The sequence below is a fragment of the Symphodus melops genome (assembly GCF_947650265.1).
Source record: "Symphodus melops genome assembly, chromosome: 3".
Taxonomy (NCBI): domain Eukaryota; kingdom Metazoa; phylum Chordata; class Actinopteri; order Labriformes; family Labridae; genus Symphodus; species Symphodus melops.
In genome coordinates this window covers 4,120,515-4,139,750 of record NC_136693.1, presented here as the reverse complement: position 1 = coordinate 4,139,750, position 19,236 = coordinate 4,120,515, and the positions used below count along the sequence as shown (strand labels likewise).

The 19,236-nt window shown below is 38.3% G+C and overlaps 1 protein-coding gene across 1 annotated transcript; it reads right to left on the bottom strand.

Moving 5' to 3' along the window:
* Nucleotides 1-938: 938 nt before the first annotated feature.
* Nucleotides 939-18,872, bottom strand: slc1a2a (solute carrier family 1 member 2a). The gene is made up of 11 exons (XM_079339069.1): nt 18,785-18,872; nt 9,260-9,399; nt 8,399-8,551; nt 6,822-7,072; nt 6,614-6,722; nt 6,005-6,131; nt 5,636-5,869; nt 4,735-4,929; nt 4,204-4,338; nt 3,064-3,274; nt 939-2,048 (listed from the first exon to the last, which is right to left on the bottom strand). The coding sequence occupies exons 1-11, from the start codon at nt 18,805-18,807 to the stop codon at nt 1,977-1,979; spliced, it is 1,650 nt and encodes a 549-aa protein (XP_079195195.1). The 5' UTR covers nt 18,808-18,872; the 3' UTR covers nt 939-1,976.
* Between the last annotated feature and the right edge of the window lie 364 nt (nt 18,873-19,236).

Below are 19,236 nucleotides of genomic sequence, written 5' to 3'. Positions count from 1 at the left end.
TCATTTTACCACCATTTGGAGCTCGTTGGATTATCGTAAAAAAGGAAATATAGATCAATTGATCGCATTGTTTGCTTTAAAAACAATCCTATTTTCACAATCTATAGAAACTAGTGGCCCATGAAGGGAAACATTGTACTAACATTGATACTTTTGATTAATAGTTATAGTCTTTATAGAAACCTTAAGCATAGCAAAAAAAAAATCTGATTCATGACATGAAATGTCACATGCTAAATAATTGATTTATACAGTTGTTGTGTTTTATCTAAAGAGAGTATATATACACAAAGTGCAAGGAGGCACTTTAAGATTGAAAAGTATAAACTGATGTTTATTTGAAAAGAGAAAAGAAAGAATCCCTTTCGTTGCCTATAGGATCAAACAGAGTTGATACACAGCAGAGTAAAACTCAAACACAGTATCCAATGACCTTGTTGTTACGGCTTTAGATTAATGCGAGTGCTGGAGGCAGAATTTAGCGTGCACTCGCTAAACAGACGTGACCAAAGCTAATTAACGCTACATGTTAATTACAGGCTTATAAATTTAAATCTGCTGCGTAGAACTCTGCAAACTCTAGGTAATTCCTTGCGAGGAAGGCCCAGCCGTCCTCGCTCTGAGGAGGTAAAAGATGGAGGAGGGGTTTTGAGTTTTATATCTTTACAAAAAAAAGTGTGAGTGCCAATAACCAATTGGCAACTTTTATCCAGCAATGTTTGTCATCCTATTGACTGCACTCTGCAGTTGACATCGTCAAGGCAAGGTTGTCATATAGCAAAGAAATAAAACAGTTTGAAATAAAACACAGAGCAATGCCAGGCCAGCTGAGAATATCTGAGACATCCCTCTTTTTTTTTCCTTTCTTCAGTGTGAATATATATATATATATATATATATATATATATATATATATATATATACACATATACATATCCCTCTGTTGCTCTCAGAAACCAGAAACACACATAACACACATAAATAGCAGTTCACATGCAAACCTTTCGACTACAAACAGAAACTCAGTGCTTTGCTTCTTAAGATCATACATACAAAAAGTAATAAATAAATATATAAATAAAAGGAAGGGCACCAATCATGTGCTCTGTTCCCGGCAACACATCCTGTACTGTTTGTTGCCACATTTAGAGGCCACGCCCCCTCCTCTTATCTAAGTCCTAAGCTTATTTTAGGCTTGACTCTGTGTGCGCCATCAAGGTGTAATCCCATAAGTCAAAAAGTCAAAGGTACTCCTGCACTGACATACCGAGTCCACATGAAGCACTGTTTCATTCAGTCAGTGTTTGCATTGTTTTGAACATTTGGTCCAGTGTTTATGGACATAAGAAGACAGAGTTATCAGAAATCACAAAAACACAAAATCATTAAAACAGACAAACATCCAGAAACTCTGTCAAATACTGATGTGCTAATCTGTTTTGAGTCCAATACCTCCCACTTTTTAATAATTTCTCACCTGCTTAACTGAATCTAACAAAGTGATTACCTGGCAAGGCCATCATCCACAGATCATCTCTGCCCTTAAAGCTACAAAAAAAAATGCTTTGATACAAAAGAAAAAAAAAACAGAAATGTTGCACATTGTAGAATAACTCTTTGGTTGACAAATTCAGGAAGCTTGCAGCAGCACCGAGTAAGGAGTCATGTCAACCGAATAAAGGATTCTTCTGCACAGAGGGCTAGAAATGCATTGGTATGTTACAGTCTGTGTTAGTGCAAATACCAGATCCAATACAAGTTGTTTTTTGTGATTTGTTGATTGGTCCAGTAGCTGCCCCAGGTGGGTATAGCTAAAAGAAAAAAAAATAACTGTCTGTTGTGTAAGGTTGACTTTGCTAACTCACTTGGTTCCTTCCTTTGGTATCTATGTGATTTTTTGTTGTTTGTTGTGTCGGCAGAAAGTTAAAGAACTGTTGGAACTCAGTTGGTAAGGCTCATCAGCATCTGGATCTGCTTTACTCGCATTTCCACGGTCCCTCTTCAACAAGAGAGAAATCTGAAGTCTTGCCATTTTTGCCCATGGTGACCTGTAAGCAGTTATCAAAAACATCTAACTGTTTGGGCCAAGGCACGGTCATTTCAAAAAACTGAAACGGTTGGGAAGAGAAACCATTGCTTCACTACAATCAGTCGTTGAGGTCGGGCTGGTCAGGTGAATTCCACTCAACATTAAAAACATGAATACATTGAAACAGTGATGCTGTTTGCAGATAGCTGTCAGTGGTCATTTACAGGAGTTTATAAAAACTTGGTCATGTATTTTATGGCTTCTCTGCCCAACCGAATTACAAAGGTCAAACAATCATAATGCAACTTTTGCATCAGTCAAAAAGTTGCATCATACAAACAAAGAAATAGCAACAATATTCTCTAGAAAAGTCTATAATCTGCTCAGTATTACAGGGGAAGGATGGTCAATATGCATGTCCTAAATGTATGCATAACTTTAGTTGGTAAAAATGGTGAAACAGCAGTCTTTATGTGTACCACTGGTTAGAAATAATTAATCAATATAAACTGTAATTTGGTCTGGGCTGCCACAAATACATGTCCAATTAAGTAGACAAAAATAAGGGTTTCCTTATTGAAACAAAACATACCACAGCAACAGGTCAAATAGAACTGTGTACAAGACAACACGTTAGGTTGATGCTTAAAACTAAACCCGTTCTTTTGGACATCATTCAAGTATAACAGAGCTTTTTTGAATACAAAAAAAGAAACCAAAATCTAAATAAATAAATAAAAAATGGAAGATAAAAGCTTTTTTATGAAGCTGGTATCACAAAAACTGCTTTTTCATACAATAAACAGGAGAGTCAATAAATATAGCTATATCTTCTGATTTTTCACCTTTTTTACATAAATAAATTCTTTGTATTTAAAATATAATAATAGCTATTTACACATACACAAATACCTTATCATAGGAGGTCACAGTGAAAAGAAACACAGACAGAGGAAAAGAAGGACAAACACAACCACAGAGTCGGGGAGGTTTCTCTACATACACGTCTCTATGTCCGTTAACGTGAAATGTACCTTGCAGTCGTCTATTAAGATTGAGTTGTGGTGAGAGTAAACATTCTGGTTGGTGTTATTTTCATAAAAAGATTGTGTCTTTGACATCTCGAAGTCCTCCATCCTGGTCTGCTGGGAGTCAAAGGAGTCCAGCTCGTGTTTGGAGAGGTGGTACACGATGCCCGCTCCATATGAATCCCCGACCACGTTAACCGAGGTACGGAAACGATCCCTGTAAGACAGACACATACAAATGATCCATGACAGATAAAGATTAAACATTTGTATCCAGACAGGACCCAAGTACCCTTAGTCAAAGACAGTGAACAAATGCTGAATAAAAGCATCACAAAAACATTTGAATTTCAGTCATGCTATGAAAAAAAAAAAAAAAAAAAACTACTGTAACTACTGAAATTACAACTTCAAACAAACTATTACTTGACAGCTCAAATACAGAATTTGAGTGATGGCATTAAAAGTGTTACATTTAAAACTTTCTTGAATTGCATTTTAAAGCTCCTGAGAAGAATTGTGTTTGAGTTGATGTTGGCGCCCCCTGTGGAGAATGTTTTCTGTGCGTGTTAAAGAAGGGTTTTTTTTTACCCTTGCTGTCTTTATAAAACCATATATAACCCCCACTGCATGATACAAACTGCTACCAACTGCTCACAGTAGCTTTAAGTTAGTCACATAAAGACCAAAACATTGGTTTGTATGATCTTATAAATAGATAAAGAGATGTTTTGTATCTTCTGCAGCAGTAGTTTCTCTCAGATAATTAATTTGTTAAAGGAGGTTAAACCTTTGATATGAATCATTTAGCCCGAGGTTCAACAAAATCCCTGTGATGAGTTGAGGTGTAGGTGAGGCAAGTTGTTCCCACATGAGTAATATCTATTTGCTGCCAACTGAGAGAGAAAGAGCCAGAACTTTTGTCTTTGCTAATGGATTATGTGCAGTGGAGTTAGTGGACATAGTGAGGACAGAGAGAGAGAGAGACAGAGAGAGAGAGACACAGAGAGAGAGAGCTTTTTTTTTTTTAGTTATTATACATCCAGAAACGATCTTGCATTTGTAAGACGAACCACCATGAGTCAGTGTACTGATTTATTTTTGCCTGCCTTTCAACAACAGCATTTGTGTTGAGGTTGGACTTACAGCAGCCAGTCGACAGCCACCAGCAGACTGATGTCCTGAGTTGGCAGACCAACCGCTGTGAGGATCAGAAGCATGGTCACCAGTCCAGCACTGGGAATACTTGCTGCTCCAACACTGGCCAGCGTGGCTGTCATACTACAGAGGAGACAAGTACAACACTCAAACAGACTGAAGGACTGCACTCACACTTTGAAAATCACAACTTGTGATTCTGATAAAATAATAAAAGTGTTATAAAAAGAATTAAGAAAAGAATGTGTTAATAAAAAGAATTAGGGCCTCAATGTCTTTTTTTTTAATTAGAAAAAAAACCCTCTAACGATATGGCAATTAAAATGTAGACAATTTTCATTCACAAATGGGATATGTATAATAGTTCCATGGGGTATACACAAAGCTTTTGCTTCGTGCATATTTCAACATAAAGTTTAAATAACGAAATGAATCCATATTTAGCAGATTGTAGCTCATGTGTCGCCGAAATATGAAAAATGAAATGTGTCCAAAGTAAATGTGTCCCTGAGTCCTCACCTGACGGTAATAATCTGGCCCCAGTCGAGCGCGATCCCGTTCATCTGAGCGATAAAAATGGCAGCCACGGCCTCGTAAAGCGCTGTGCCGTCCATGTTAATGGTGGCGCCCACTGGCAGGACGAAACGTGTTACCCTCTTGTCGATGCCCAGGTTCTCCTCTAAGCACCGGAATGTGACGGGCAGAGTACCAGCACTGCAGCAAAACAAACAGGATTTTTTTTTTTTATAATGGTATCGTTGAAGTGAGCAGCATGCAGTGAGATTTCATTTAATTTCTCTGCATCCAAATTTGCACACAAACTTGAAGAAAAGATGATAATTATTTTCCATGGGCCACAAGTTATCCTTAGACTTAATTAGCCAATGTTTTTATTCACACTGAACACAATCCACTTTGAAATGTGTGATTAATTATCTCCTAATTTGTTACATGAAGTAAAATAAGTTGGTTTAGAACTTTTAGAGTTTTCACTTCACCAAAGATCCAAAAAGTTTTGCTAGTTTGAATTCACTTTCAGGGTGAATCTCACAGAGAGAACAGCAGTAATGACTCAGCAGTTGTTTTGTATGTCTGATAATTAAGAAGTGTTTCTGGTTGGTGGAGGAGCGATGAACTTGAGAGAAGTGAGCTCACCTCAGGAGAGGAGAGAGCTCTGCCATGTCATTAATAAAACATGGTGTTAAAAAAGACAGTCTTCCCAGTTGGAGGAAAGTAAGAAGCCCTGGCTGGTGAGACTACTTCATGGTTAACATTTGAAAATCAAGGTGAGACTTGTGGATGGAAATTTGAATCACATTATTCACAGAAACCCTGAAGAGGAAACCTGAATTGGATCAGTCTACTGTTCATGGTCAGTAACAGAGGAAAAAAACAGGAGATACTAAAAAAAAGGTCAAACCTGGATGCTGTCCCGAGTGCTGTGACCCAAGCTTGAAATATTCCCATGAAGAATGTGAAGGGGTTTTCTCTCACTATCACAAAATATATCAGCGGAAGGAAGATGCCTCCATGAATGATGAGACCCACTATCACAGTGACCATGTACATCCCCAGCTGTCTCGCAACCACCTCCAGGTCAGCAATGGAGATGATCTTTCCACAGATGAGGCACGCAATACCGACAGGAGAGTACCTGAAAATGGACACAGAGTATGTTATTTTCCTCTCTCTCTCTCTCTCTGCATTGATACCATCACTGTGGCTGCCATCACTGTCTGCATGGTTTGGCAATGTCACTGGCTGGAGCGATTCAGTGGATGGTACTTACCACATGATTGCACCAACGAGCCTCATAACGATCTCATTCAGGACATTGAAAAACTCCAACATCATCTTGGCCTTTTCGCCCATTTTTCCCATGATAACCCCGAAAGCAACAAAGAATCCAATCAAACCTGGAAGGCACAAAATGCAGCATTAAAATTAGAAATTAAGTGAGTCTGGGACAAACCAGCCAGATAGAAAATGCCAGAAATAGAAAAGCTTTTAGCAGACAGCTGATATTTCACTTTGTCTATTTGGAGAATATAAGAAAAGAGACAGCTGAAACAGCTTTTTAGCCTTGAAACAATAGGTATGAGCTACATTTATTGGGCTAGAAACAGTTGTTTGGGAAATGGCTTTCACTGTTACATGCTGCAGTGTTTGAAAAGTATTTCTTCTAAAATGTACTTGACTTAAAAATGCATAAGTTGACAATGATCTGCGTTTAGATTGCATTTTTCCATTTTATTGTGCAGCATTGCCGAGTTTCTTAGTCTACTATCCGGCATGTTATCTGTGATGTAATTGAAATGGAAAAGATGACTTTCCTTTTTCTTCAACAACTATTTCTCTTCCGTTTTGCAGTGGGAGTGTTTTCTAACTTTTTACCTACCGAGGACATTCATCCCTCCCTTGAACTGAAGTGACCTCTTCACTGTGAACTGCGGAGGTGCTTTGGTTCTGTTCGTGGGCACAGGTACTTTGGTGATTACTGTCTGGATCTGGACAAGTATCAAAGAAGAAGAACAAAACAGTTGCAGTGCCTCACATATGAATCAGGCAGCATATGGGTGGCTGAAATAATTCGGTGAGACTCCTACCTGCTGGAAGCACGCCTGCACCAAGTTCTCCGGGAAAAGATTTCGGATGAGATCGAAGAAAGCGTCCACGCTGGACACATCGTCGTTCTTCTTCCCCTGTCCTAAGTTCGCCTTCAGCTTTGGGTTTCCGGGATGGATGAGCAGCACCAGGATCACCCCGAGGATGGCTGCGATTATTGTCGTTGACATGTAGTACACCATGGCTCTGGTGCCGAGGCGGCCGCTGGATTTGGCATCCAAACCGGCAAGTCCTTTAGGCAGATAGACCAGGAAAATAGGGTAAGTGAAGGAATCCTAAAATGTGTATGTAACATACAAGTTCTCAGTTTTTGAGTCAATAGATCTGGTTGTTGCTGGGGTTTTTTTTTTAACAGATCTGACCTTTGCTCCGATTTCTGAATACACTAACTCTGATGAAACCATATTTAAGTAGATCAGCTCCCCTCCATTTTTTTTTTTTTTTTTTTTTTGTTGCTGATGTCTTCAGAATTCTTCAGCCAAACTTCTCACATGAATTGCTTCCAAGTGGATACGACTCAGTCCAAGACTCAACTCCATTCAAAAGCATACTTGGCAGAATGATTAAACCTCGCCTTTTAATTGAGTTATAATTATCCATCGAGACAGAAAGTGATTGTAGCAGTATTTATCAGATGACTGGTGGAGGGACGAGACGTCTGGACGTTCAGGAAGCACATAATGAATCAAGGCAGTCTTCAACACATGAATTGTTTACTGGGGATAATTGCGTTCCTTGTGCATCGAGGGAGACTCGATAGAAGTTGTGATAACTCTCGAGGTTATGGAGAGGCAATATTTTAAAGGTGTCCGCATACTCTGCTGAAGACAATGAAGGATTCTGATCTAGTTTTGCCTCAGGTTATAATGTTGCTGTGTCTTTCTAAAGTTTAACTATGGAAGCTCAAACTGGTCATATCCTATACTTTTTAACCAATCACGTTTGTTTTATTTGTCTGACTGACAGCTTATAAAGTTTATTAGGGACTGTGTCCAAGGCTTTTTTTCACTCTGTTCAACAGTTATGTACATTATCTTATTAAGGAATTTAAAATTAGAATTATGATCTTCAGTTTGCCAGGAATTGATTATCCAACAACATATTTCATGTTCTCTTCTCTATTCCAACAAAGGACAAACATAGCTCTTTAAAATGCTGCCAACATAACTGCACCTGTGTCTTTCTGAAGTCCGCAGATTTTGTAGGCCTACTTTTATTTATATTTCAACAAGAAGTAAGTTTTTGTTTCCACCAAAATAGTTTAAAGTGTGGAATAACAAAAACATCTGTGAAACGGTGCTCCATACACTCAACAAACAACTGTGGACCTCCCTTCCTCCTCACAGATCTCATCTGCTCTATGCACAAAATAAAACACTTTGTGAAGCTTTTTTTTTTTAAAGTGCGCATAGTAAAAAAAAAAAAAGGCCCACTCTCATGTCTCTCCTGGTGCAACTTAAATTCCTGTTAGCAACAAGTTGCACCACTCGTCCTCATTTCAGGACATCCGTCTGCAAGTTAAGCCGAACATTTGCAGCAGCTACCGCACCCCACCCACCTGTGACCAGACTGGAAACAACAAGAGGCAGAATAAGCATCTTCAGCATCCTCATTAGGATCTCCCCAGGGAAGGCGATGATCATAACAACATCAGGAGGGAGAGGTGATATGTGCCGCAGCAACATTCCAGCAATGGAGCCCAAAAACACACCTGAGCGGGTGAGAAAAACAAAAAACACAAACAAAATCAAACACAGAACCACCATACAGCAAGACTCTTAACCGTGAGGACATGTAATGTGTGAACACTAACAGTGTCTGAATGAGAGGAAATCAACATCTGTGGAACAAAAACTGTCATCTTTTGCTCGTTAGAATGTAAACATTGCATCCTGTCATAAGTCTGACTGTTATTAATGACCAAAAAAACAAAGACGTGTGACTCAAAGCTGACTTCTTAAAGGTCACCATATGTTTCAACTTGCTAAGTAAAGAAAATAAAAATGTCAGTGTACGAAATCAAATTACAAGAAAAGACTCTGAATATGCTCTTACTCTTTTTTGGTATTGACAAAATAAAAAAAATAGATCTATCACATTTAATTTAAATGCAATATGATCCCGGAGATAAGATATTTTAAAATTTCATTTAATTTTTTCATTTTTTTCTCATGCTTGCTACTGTATTTTAACATCCAGAGGAAGAGGCCGCAACACTGATCATATATGTAAATTAATGTGTAGAAAAGAGGAGCAACAGTGGCATCAGTTGTTCCAGGATCCTCGCACAGTCTCCTATCAAACTTCTCCACAGAGCAGTTGGTCCAATGCACACAGAGAGATCTACGTAACCCCCATCTGTGACCTTGAGGAGTAGAAAATGATTGGATTGAAGAGGAACATAGGGCTAAAAACTTACCAAGGATTGTGAGCGTGAGAACCATGTTCTTCATGATTTTATCACAAAAAGAGCTGCACGCACTCTCTGTGTTCTCCACTCTGGGCTCCAGGTGGTTCTCGTCCATCCTGACTTCCACTTGCTTCTGCATTTTGTTGGCACTGAAAAAAAACAAACAAGCTGATTTATAAAACTGACGAGGCCTGAAACAAATTAGGGAATTTTTTACTGAGTTATGCAGAGATTCAAGGGGTAATTTCCTACCTCTAAAGGTTCAGACTTAGTTTTGTACCTATATTGGCAACATCCTCTTTGGGATTATTAGAATACAGGTGAAGGGCACCTTAGCATGGCTTAACTGGTGAAAATAGAGTCGACATGTTTTTTTTAAATTTCTCAGACCCCCTTGAAAACGAGGTGATACACCCCAAGGGACTTATCCTAATGAATAATAAATTCAAATTAAGTCTCCTACTGAGTAGGTCTTCAGTGGCAGGTGAAAAGCAAATGGTTGGTCAGTTGGAAAGTGTCAACAGTAGAATTAATGGAGAAAGAAGTGGTCCTACCAAAAAGGAACCATTTGTCACGATGGTATTACATTAAATGTTCGGCAATGAACAACATTTGCAAATATGATTGAATTAGCTGATTTCATGTGATTTCATGGTGCCATTAAGTGATAAATGGGGGCAAATGCACACATGGTTAAACTTGATTAACTTTGCATACTTTTGCATCCTGAACGCATGCAAATTTTGTTAACATTTTACAGATGGCTTTTTTATAATTAGTGACTGACACTCTCAGGGACTGACAATTAACACCGAATCAATGAAGAGAGCCCTTTATATAATTTTTCTTTTAAACAAATTATTCCAGTTTTTCCCGCTTAGTTTGGGGTAAACAGAATAGCAGCTGTTACTCATATCCTCCCCTCTGCTACTGCTTCTGTTAGAAATCCATGCATAGTTATTTATGATAATCTGAGATGTTCTATTTTGGTGTTGAAATGTAATATCAGATGAATAAAATCTGCTTGTAAAGTTTTATAAGGGCGTGCATGATGTGCATGTATGAGTATATATTTCATAAGCACGCTAATGTGTTTGTTTTATGTGGTCACTGGTTTCGACCTCATGTTTTCTTGAGTCTCCTGCAGCTTCATAATATACTACATAGGTGAAGCAACAAGTGTCTGAGGTTTGTTGTGGTTTGGTGTAAAGCCTCTTTGACTTAGAGATCAGCTCTCCCCTGTGCAGCCTTTAAATCCTCTGTTGAGCACAGACTTTCACTCTTACGTAAGAGTGAATGCCCGTGTCAATTAGACACTTGACCTTCATGACTTGAACAACTGGACAACTGGTGAATATCTGCTGGTAACAAAGAAAAATGCTATTTTCAATCAGCCAAGGTTTTAGAGTCAGTGTAACATTTCCTGCAAAAATGTATTTCCAAACCAAAAGTAGAGTGAAGAGGAGAGAGCAATAACACAATAACACATGGACACTTTCACTTGTATGTGCAATAATAATCTCAACCAAGTGCAATAATCGCAATAATAATCATTGCCTTTTTTTTGTATATTTTTTCCAACAGAAGAGTGTTCTATTATTTATGCTATATTATTCTTTATATTGTTACTTTTTGTTACCTGCTACATTTTTATTTTTATTTTTATTGTATATGCTGCTGGAACCTAAATTTCCTTGAGGGAGTCATCCCAAAAGGATCAATAAAGTTCAGTCTAAGTCTAAGTCTAAGTCTAAGAGAGATAGATAGAGTCTTATCCCGCATTGTTCTTCCTGCATTCAGCAACATGTTTGATAATTGAATATGTGAATTATTTTCTATATAAGATCTGAGAGGTAAGAGGGAATGCACAAGGTGAGGACAGGACACCTGCCAAGTCAATCACGACTGTCTGATACATTCTGCTCCAGCATTAATGAGCCTTAAGCCCTGTAAAGAGGATAAAATTAGCACCTGCAGCGCACAAGTGATTGCGTTATGCAACAGAAAAGGGGCTTCCCAGGAAAAGTCAAGGTGTCACCACCACCCGACCTGACCACTGTTATGCAGGAGATTACTCATTTGAATTACAAAATTGAGTGGAGTTTGTTTTTTTTGCAGCAAGCTATTCCTAATATATTGTGCAAAACATGTTCGATCAAAACAATAACAGCAAAAAAAAAACTACACATGAACATTTAAAGGTGGACAGAAACAGTTTCCAATGCAAGCTGGCTATTTAACGCAGTTACTTTTGAATGTTTCTTAAATTACACTCCAACTGTACGTCTGTGGTTTTTCGGCTGGAGGAAAAAAGGTATGAGGGCAGAACAGAAAAGAATGCATCCATTTATCATTTGAGAAGTAAAGACAAAAAACTCTAAAGAAACATCACACTATCTCTATCAATGCATTGCCAACAGGATTTATACTGATGGTTTTGTTTGCCTTTGCAGCAGTTATCTCTGGACACAACACACAACAACTATTCCATCATCATCATGCATCATTGATGCATCTTTCGGCTTTCAAGGGAAATCTGCGCCTCTCAAATGCCAATGTTTGGATGACTCATCTGAAAAACTACCACCACATCACAACCTGCTACTATTAATGCTTACCAGTTGTTTTTTTTTAGTTTTTTTAAATGTTGCTTTGGATTGAACGTGTACTTTTTGAAGCGTTACCACACAGCCATCAGCTTCAGAGAACAAAACAACAGACTCATGGCTCATGCATTAGTAAATCCAGTCAGAATCTCCTAAAAAAAAGTCACTCAGAAAAAGGATCCTCAGTCTGAAAAAAATGATGAAAAACTGTATTCCTCAGCATTCAGTGTAAATCCACAACCACAGGTGCCTGTTCATTCAGCTGCAGGGAGGTGCGTAAAGGTGAACTGACAACACTGGAGGACTGACATGAGTCTCTCAGACAGGAAGGGTGGAGTCAGTCGCTAAGATTAGCGAGGGAGTGAAAATCCTTGTTCTTTTTTTTTTCTCCCCTCGTTGTATTTGTTTACTTCTCGTTCTGAAAGACAGTGATTTATAATAGCTTTGGACATCCAACTAGATGAAGTCTCAAAAGGTCCAGATAAAGTGAAAAATGGTGTTTGGATGTCATGAAAAGAGGATGTACTTTGGCTGGTTCCTACTAGACTAAAAACACAAACCGTGTTGGGATATTTCAAACAACGTATTCCAAAATTCAAGAGCTCATGAATTAGACAAAAGAAAGACAGAATTACACTCATTATCACAATACTTCAGCTTCAACATGCTGAATTTGCAGAACTTGAGCGCAGATGCTTGGGAAATGCATGGTTTGCTGAGCTTTGATTTTGTTCAGGCCTCTCTCTCTGAAAAAATAAAAAAGTTTTTAGAAGTTTTGGCTTAAAACAATCCCTGAGGAAGTTGTCAGGAGCCTCAGCCCATAATTAATTTCTAAAGCAGAGTTCTGTCATGACAAGATGAGTCTGAGATCTAATGCTGTCAGGGATGTTGTGCTTCTCAAAGCACCAAGCGACATTTCAGGTAGTCTTTTATTTGTCCCTATTGTTTTTCATCGGAGTCAGAAATCACACTTTGTGACAGCCCATTGAGTGAGTTCTCTGGAATGAGGTTTTTGCTCTCCACATTTACAGGTCTTAAAAAAAAAAAAAAAGCTGCTCGCTAAGTTTGTGATTTATTTGAATTTTCTAATTGCTCGCACTACGTTTTATTTCCATGCCGCATTTGAAATGTGAATCAGAGAAAAGGATCTCAATTAATGTCAAGTGTGGCGTTCACAGCAAACAAAAACGCACACGTTAAGTTGCAAAAAGCTTCATATTTATCCCAATAAAAACTGATTATATGACAAAACACAAAAAAACTGACTACATCTGTTTGTTTGACAGATTTTGGAATATTAATTAGTCATTAACTATGCCTCATTTTTGGTACTATTTCTTCTTCTTTTTTTTTGGTATTGATTTAGAAGAAAATCTTGGCACCCAAATGATTCTGTCACTTCTGCTCCTCGGATGAACCAATATTGGATTGCCGGAGAGGACAGACGATTTGGATGACAGCAAATCAAAAGCAAATGTAGGGGAGTATGAACTTCTTTCATGATTGTATTGACTGTTTGTTTCATCCAATAATGCGGCCCTGGATGGGTTTTTTTACGCTGCTCGTTTGGCAGGTTCCAAACCATTCTGCATTGCAACAAGAGCACACTGTTTAGTAAGGCTCTGACTTAAGGTTCTTGTAAATATGCATCTGTTTAGTAGCTGCTTAGTCATTGAATGGACTTAATGTAATCTTCCTTAGAGATAAAGTGAGCATGGCTTCTTGCTGAGTTGAGTTGTCCAATCAATGACAGGGCCATTGTCATTGTGTTCCTTTTGCAGAGGTAGCATTTATTCTTTATTGCAATGTTGGAGTGACAGATTATTTGTGTTTATTTTAAAAAGAAATGATTACCAGCTGTTAGTGCTGTCTTTAAAGCCACGTGTACAGTAATCATTGTGGTCCTATTTGATGTCTTATGATATGGAAGCTGTTAAGTGGTCCTTTATGATAGCATCAAGCCTTATTACTATATTGTGAAAATGAGGCGAAAGCGTGGTGTTACCACTTTTGCCCATTTTCTTCGGAACAAAATAATGTCTTTGTCCGAATCAAAAGAAGAATCTGTTGCCAGGTGATTGATTGCAGATTGTTTGCCTACAGCCGCAGGAGGAGTATAATCCCCTCAGTTTGCAGGGTTATCAGGTGTAAACGTGTCGAGCAGGTGCGAGTTTATTTGCATGGGGAGCGTGTGTGAACGTTCCTGGTTCTGAGCCGCTCTCTGAGCTTGTACGCCGGAGAAGACACAATCTAAGAGCACATGGCAGAGCATTTGCCCATGCAATTCCTCACCTCGGCCCGCCTTTCCCTCCCGCGGCATCAAGCTGACCTCATGCTGCAACACCTGACAACACACGCCACGCTTAGACAGCAGGTGTCTATAATTAACTAAGCTGTTCTGAGCCATGCTAATCCAGCACACATACACACTGAGATGGATCAGACGCACTCTGAGAACAAGTCTACAGCTGGGTCTACAGCTGGCAAGGAAAGTGTAAAACAACAAACGACATACCCATACCTATATAAAATACACATCCATGCATGCAGGACAAAGCTGCTTGATGTGTCTTTAAAACAGACAAGGTAACACGATGAAAAGAGAAATAAAAAGATTCAAACACATTAAACTAACCCTGATATTTCAGGGCCTTTAAAAATATTGTTTAAACTTTAAATCAAATGTAAACATCCATCTCTGTTGATATCACTTTCTTTGAAAACTCAGCACTCATGTTTAAGTCGGCCACCTGTTTATCAAAGCCTTTAGAGTTACAAGACTGTTGATGGTAATCATTTTAAATGCCCTTACATTATTTGCTTTTCATTTAAATTATCTACATCGAAATCTACAGGTCCACAGATCTGTAATAAATCAGCTTGATGAAGTGTGTTGTTATCAGAACGAAAATTAATATTGTAATGAATTTGAAAATATATTAGTTGATCAAAGACCACGGCACCTGCAAATATCAGATAGGGTAAGAGCTTATCTATGATTTTTTTTGTGATGTAAAAACGACTTCATTCTCCCAGTACAAAAAGGTATTCAAAACATCTGATAAGGAAGTCTTCATTATCACTGACGGAAAGTTTGCCTTGCAGTTCAAGAAAAACATACAGTTCAGTGCAAAGATAGAGCATACAAAATATGAAATGCAAATCAATTAGATTCTTGAATATGCACAATAATGTAAAGAACGAATGAATCGAGTGTATGAGGCAACGACTTTAAAGGGGAAATAGCCAAACTTTTATGTATGTTCAATGAATACATGTTTCATTTCTGCCATGAAGATGACTCATCTGAAACATTATTGGACTTAGAAAGTGATTGATCTCTAAGTCAGGAAGAGCATGATATATAAACATAGCATACTGTTGTTGTTTACATAGTTACTAGTTTACTGTGGTATGTTTGTATGTCTGTGTGTGTGTATGCATCACTTGGAGTTCAAGACAGATTGCTCCAGAGGGATAGTAAAGTATATCGTATCATTTATTGTGGAAGGGCATCACATTGTGTTTCCTCATCGAATCGAAAAATGTCATTTTGTTCTCAGAGGCCTCTTTTTTGTTCATTTCAATATTGGAAAAGAGAAGCAAGGCTGAAAGAATGAGTCATGACTGTGAAGGCTATTAAACTCTGTGCTCTGTAATTCTATTAAAAAGAAGCTTTAGGATGATATATTAACACTTCAAGTAGAAGTCAGGTTTCTATTACATTAATTTCCTTTTTCCAAAACTGCAAAAATTAAAAAAAGAAGTGAAAACAAACGCCTTTGTTGCTCTATAGATGATGTAAATGTAAACAGAGAGGCATAACAGTGTATGTATTCTGTTGATCATCACCTTGCAAGTATAAGCATAATCTGATTTCACAGAAGAATCATCCCATCCAAGGACCTGTCGTCCCCCATACATCAATCTCAGGTTTTTCACACCTTCTAAACACGGTAAATACAACTTAGAAGAATACAAGTCCCAGCATGCTTTAACCCCTCTTACATAACACACACACACGTGGAGGCTGTGGACATGGAAGTCCATTAACTGCTCAGAGACTTAGTGTCAGGACAGCCCAAGCTGGGGTCACTCAGTCAGTCTGTAACATGGAGGCTGGAAGAATGAGTAATAATGAGCTCCTCTGATGGTTCATTGTGCCAAAGTGTCACACTGTCAATGCGCTTAAGGATTTCATGCTTTCAGATCAGATAAATATTCCATGGTCCATGACAGCTTTATAAATCTCCATCTGCTTTAAAAAGTAGATGAATGTCACCACAGGAGACGGGACATGTAACCCCACTTTACTCTGAGTTCTTGTTTTCGTTCCAGATGTGTATATATGATGTTTTGCAGATTTGAGGTGAATCATTCATCCATTGGTGCAGCCAGTGCAGCCCACACAGAGAGAAAGTTCAGATCAGAAGGTCAGGACATTTTGGACATAATTACAAAAAGACAAAGTGTTCCTGTACGGTTTAACTAAAAAGACAGACTTATTCTTCATGCAAGCAAATGTAAGTCTTACTGAGGTCGAACGCTTGAACCCCCATCATACAAACACGTTTTACAAAAACTACCAACAAGAATAAATTACTATTAGAAACAACTATCTCAGTGAAAGGTTCACTTCTTATGTTCATGTTGTTGCTGATATGGACGTTTCTTATACGGTTGATATGGTAATGAAAGTAACAAAAACAGATTGTAATTATTTAAAGATGTTTCTTGTAATGTTTGTTTTGTGCAAGATGTTAACAGTTGGTGAGAATGTGCATCTGCATCATTCGTTTCAACACTATCCTTCACTCTGACATCGGGCAACATTTGAGGACTCCAGAATAATAGTTCCATCTGACTATAACAGTATGGTACATATAGTAAAAAAGTGCAGATGAGGCATTACTTTTCTGATCAAATTGCTCAATCAGAACTACTGAAATCATTTTTTGACAAAAAAACTGCAATAAAATGCACAAAAACAGAATTTGGTCATTTTTATTTAAAGATACAAAATGTAAATGTTGCCGCCAGGTGCAAAAACAAAAGATAATGTTTAGGCTGGAGGGAATCATGGGAGTTCTCTCTGCTACTGCCGCTACATCCTGTGTTCCTACGGCAACAACAAACTTTCAGTCTCTCATTGCAGCAGCTACGAAAGACATCTCCCGTTACATCTCCAAAATTACATAGTTCTCTGGCCTTGATAACTGCTGGAAGTTTGAAGTAAGTACTCAAATAAAAAAAGAATAACAGCCTTGTTAGACCCAATCAATCAATCAATCAATCAATCTTTATTTATATAGCGTCAATTCATAACAGGCGTTATCTCGAGACACTTTACAAAAGCAGGTAAAGGACCTTACTGTTTGTCTGTTAACATTAACAAAAGAGCAGGTAACAAGACCATGCTCATTGTTATGTTTACAAAAAGCAGGTAAAGGACCTTACTTATGGCTATATTACAAGAGCCCAGCTTAATCGGTCATAGCGTGGCAAGAAAAAACTTCCTTTTAACAGGCAGAAATCTTCAGCAGACCCGGGCTCATGACGGAACAGCCATCTGCTAAACTGTGCTGGGCTTAGTTTCACAGAAATGAATAAAGGACCTGTGATATATGATAAAGGGATCATTCTTTGGTTTGTGGATACCACGTCGGGATTAGGGTTTAAATGACCTTGGTGAGGGGAACAGCCAATCAGGTGAGATCATTTTGGTTGTTGTTGAAATACATTTCGTTTAAAGATAAAATCTTTGCGTGTAGAAGAAGGTTTTTGCTGAACATTTCTTTACAGAACGATAGTTCTGTTTTCATCTCCAGGCTGCAGCTCTTATTGAATATAGTTTGGATGTTTGCACATTTGAATTTCATATTTGGTTTTCCATCTAGATAGTGTATTAAGGGTTAAACTGAAGGTGGGGTGAAGTCAGTCAGTTATTGTTTCATAGTCTAGATCTCAAAACCATAACCGATGATTTAGATTGAATTACACTCTGTGGCAGAGTAGTCACTGTGGCCTCCTTATGAAACTGAGTCCCATGAAAAATAACAATTACTGTCTAAATAGATCTAGCATGCTTGGAAGAAAAAACACAAAAACACCCAACAACAACAAACCTTTAAAGAACACTACATTTTTATCTATATAACACCAAATCCTAACAGAGGTTGTCTCAGGTCATTTTTCAAAGAGAGCAGATCTGGATGGTACTCTTTGTTATATTATTTAGTGAGACCCGACATAAATCCACCATGAGCAGACACTCTGCACCAAAGACATGTCAGCCAAAGTTTGAACTTTGCGATGGATTAGGGGGACCAGGGGACAACATGACAAGCAGCACTTCAGGAGACGATGTGGTGACATTTTGCATGCCCCACATTTAGATGTTACCAATGACAATAAACCTGAACATAATCATCCAATGCACCCAGCCTGACTCAGGTCAAAGAGCAAAGACCCCCTGCCAAGAAACCTGCAAGTCGCTGATAACACAAAGAAAAGCTCAAATTTGCAGATTTGCAGCTTTGATTAGAGACAATGTTGTTTCCAGATTGAGGGATTTTTTTTTGGACATACAAGTTTAGCAATCAAACTTTTAGTTCAGCTCATAAAAATGACATATATAATCTCTTCCTTCGATATACAATTTAAAGTGTATATTGATTAATGCAACACAGTGGTTACACAGTGTGTGGTCTGAGATCGTTGTCGTTAATGGCAATCCTGTTTTGCACCACTGAAGCATGATGCACGGCTGATGATCCTGTTTCAATGATGATTTTAATTACGTCTTCTTGTCTTGTCATAGCTGCATTTCACTTGGATCAGAGCCAGAGCTCCTGATTAAGCTCTCACTCACTGCTCTTACTTATGCAGGAGACGTACAATTAAAACAAAACTCAGATTGGATAAGCACCTCTTGACTCGCTCCGCCATCATGCCCTCCACTTGAGAACGTAGATGAGAAGGAAATGTCGTTCCTACTCAGACTCGTTTCATTTCACATGTCCTTCCTCACACTGAGAGAGGTGAGCAGATCACAGCTAAAATATGCACGAGGGTTAATATGCTCGTCTTACTAGGAGTACGATTCATAAGATTCATATCATGTGCATGAAAAATCTTGTTCAAAGAGTGCGTTTTGCATACCTAAAAAAAAAAAAAAAAAGCAAGAATAAGAAAGCATTTTCGATAAAAGGCCAAAAAATCTTGTCAGTGTACATTGTTTCTCGTAGATCAGACATCCAGCTTTTACCCATTTAGAGTTTGGAAAGTTTGAAAACTTGGCAGCTTCACAATGAGGACAGGACCTCAGAGATACTGTGTGCTTTCACTCTAAAAGTGCATTCTTCAGTTATATCCTACAAG

Excerpts from the sequence above, each read along its gene's own strand:
- slc1a2a (XM_079339069.1), bottom strand. The coding sequence starts at position 18,807 with ATGATGGCGGAGCGAGTCAAGAG. Across the intron at positions 7,073-8,398 it reads TGTTTCCAGTCTGGTCACAG|GACTTGCCGGTTTGGATGCC; the intron begins GTGGGTGGGGTG and ends ATCTGCCTAAAG. Across the intron at positions 4,930-5,635 it reads GCACTCGGGACAGCATCCAG|TGCTGGTACTCTGCCCGTCA; the intron begins GTTTGACCTTTT and ends GTTTTGCTGCAG.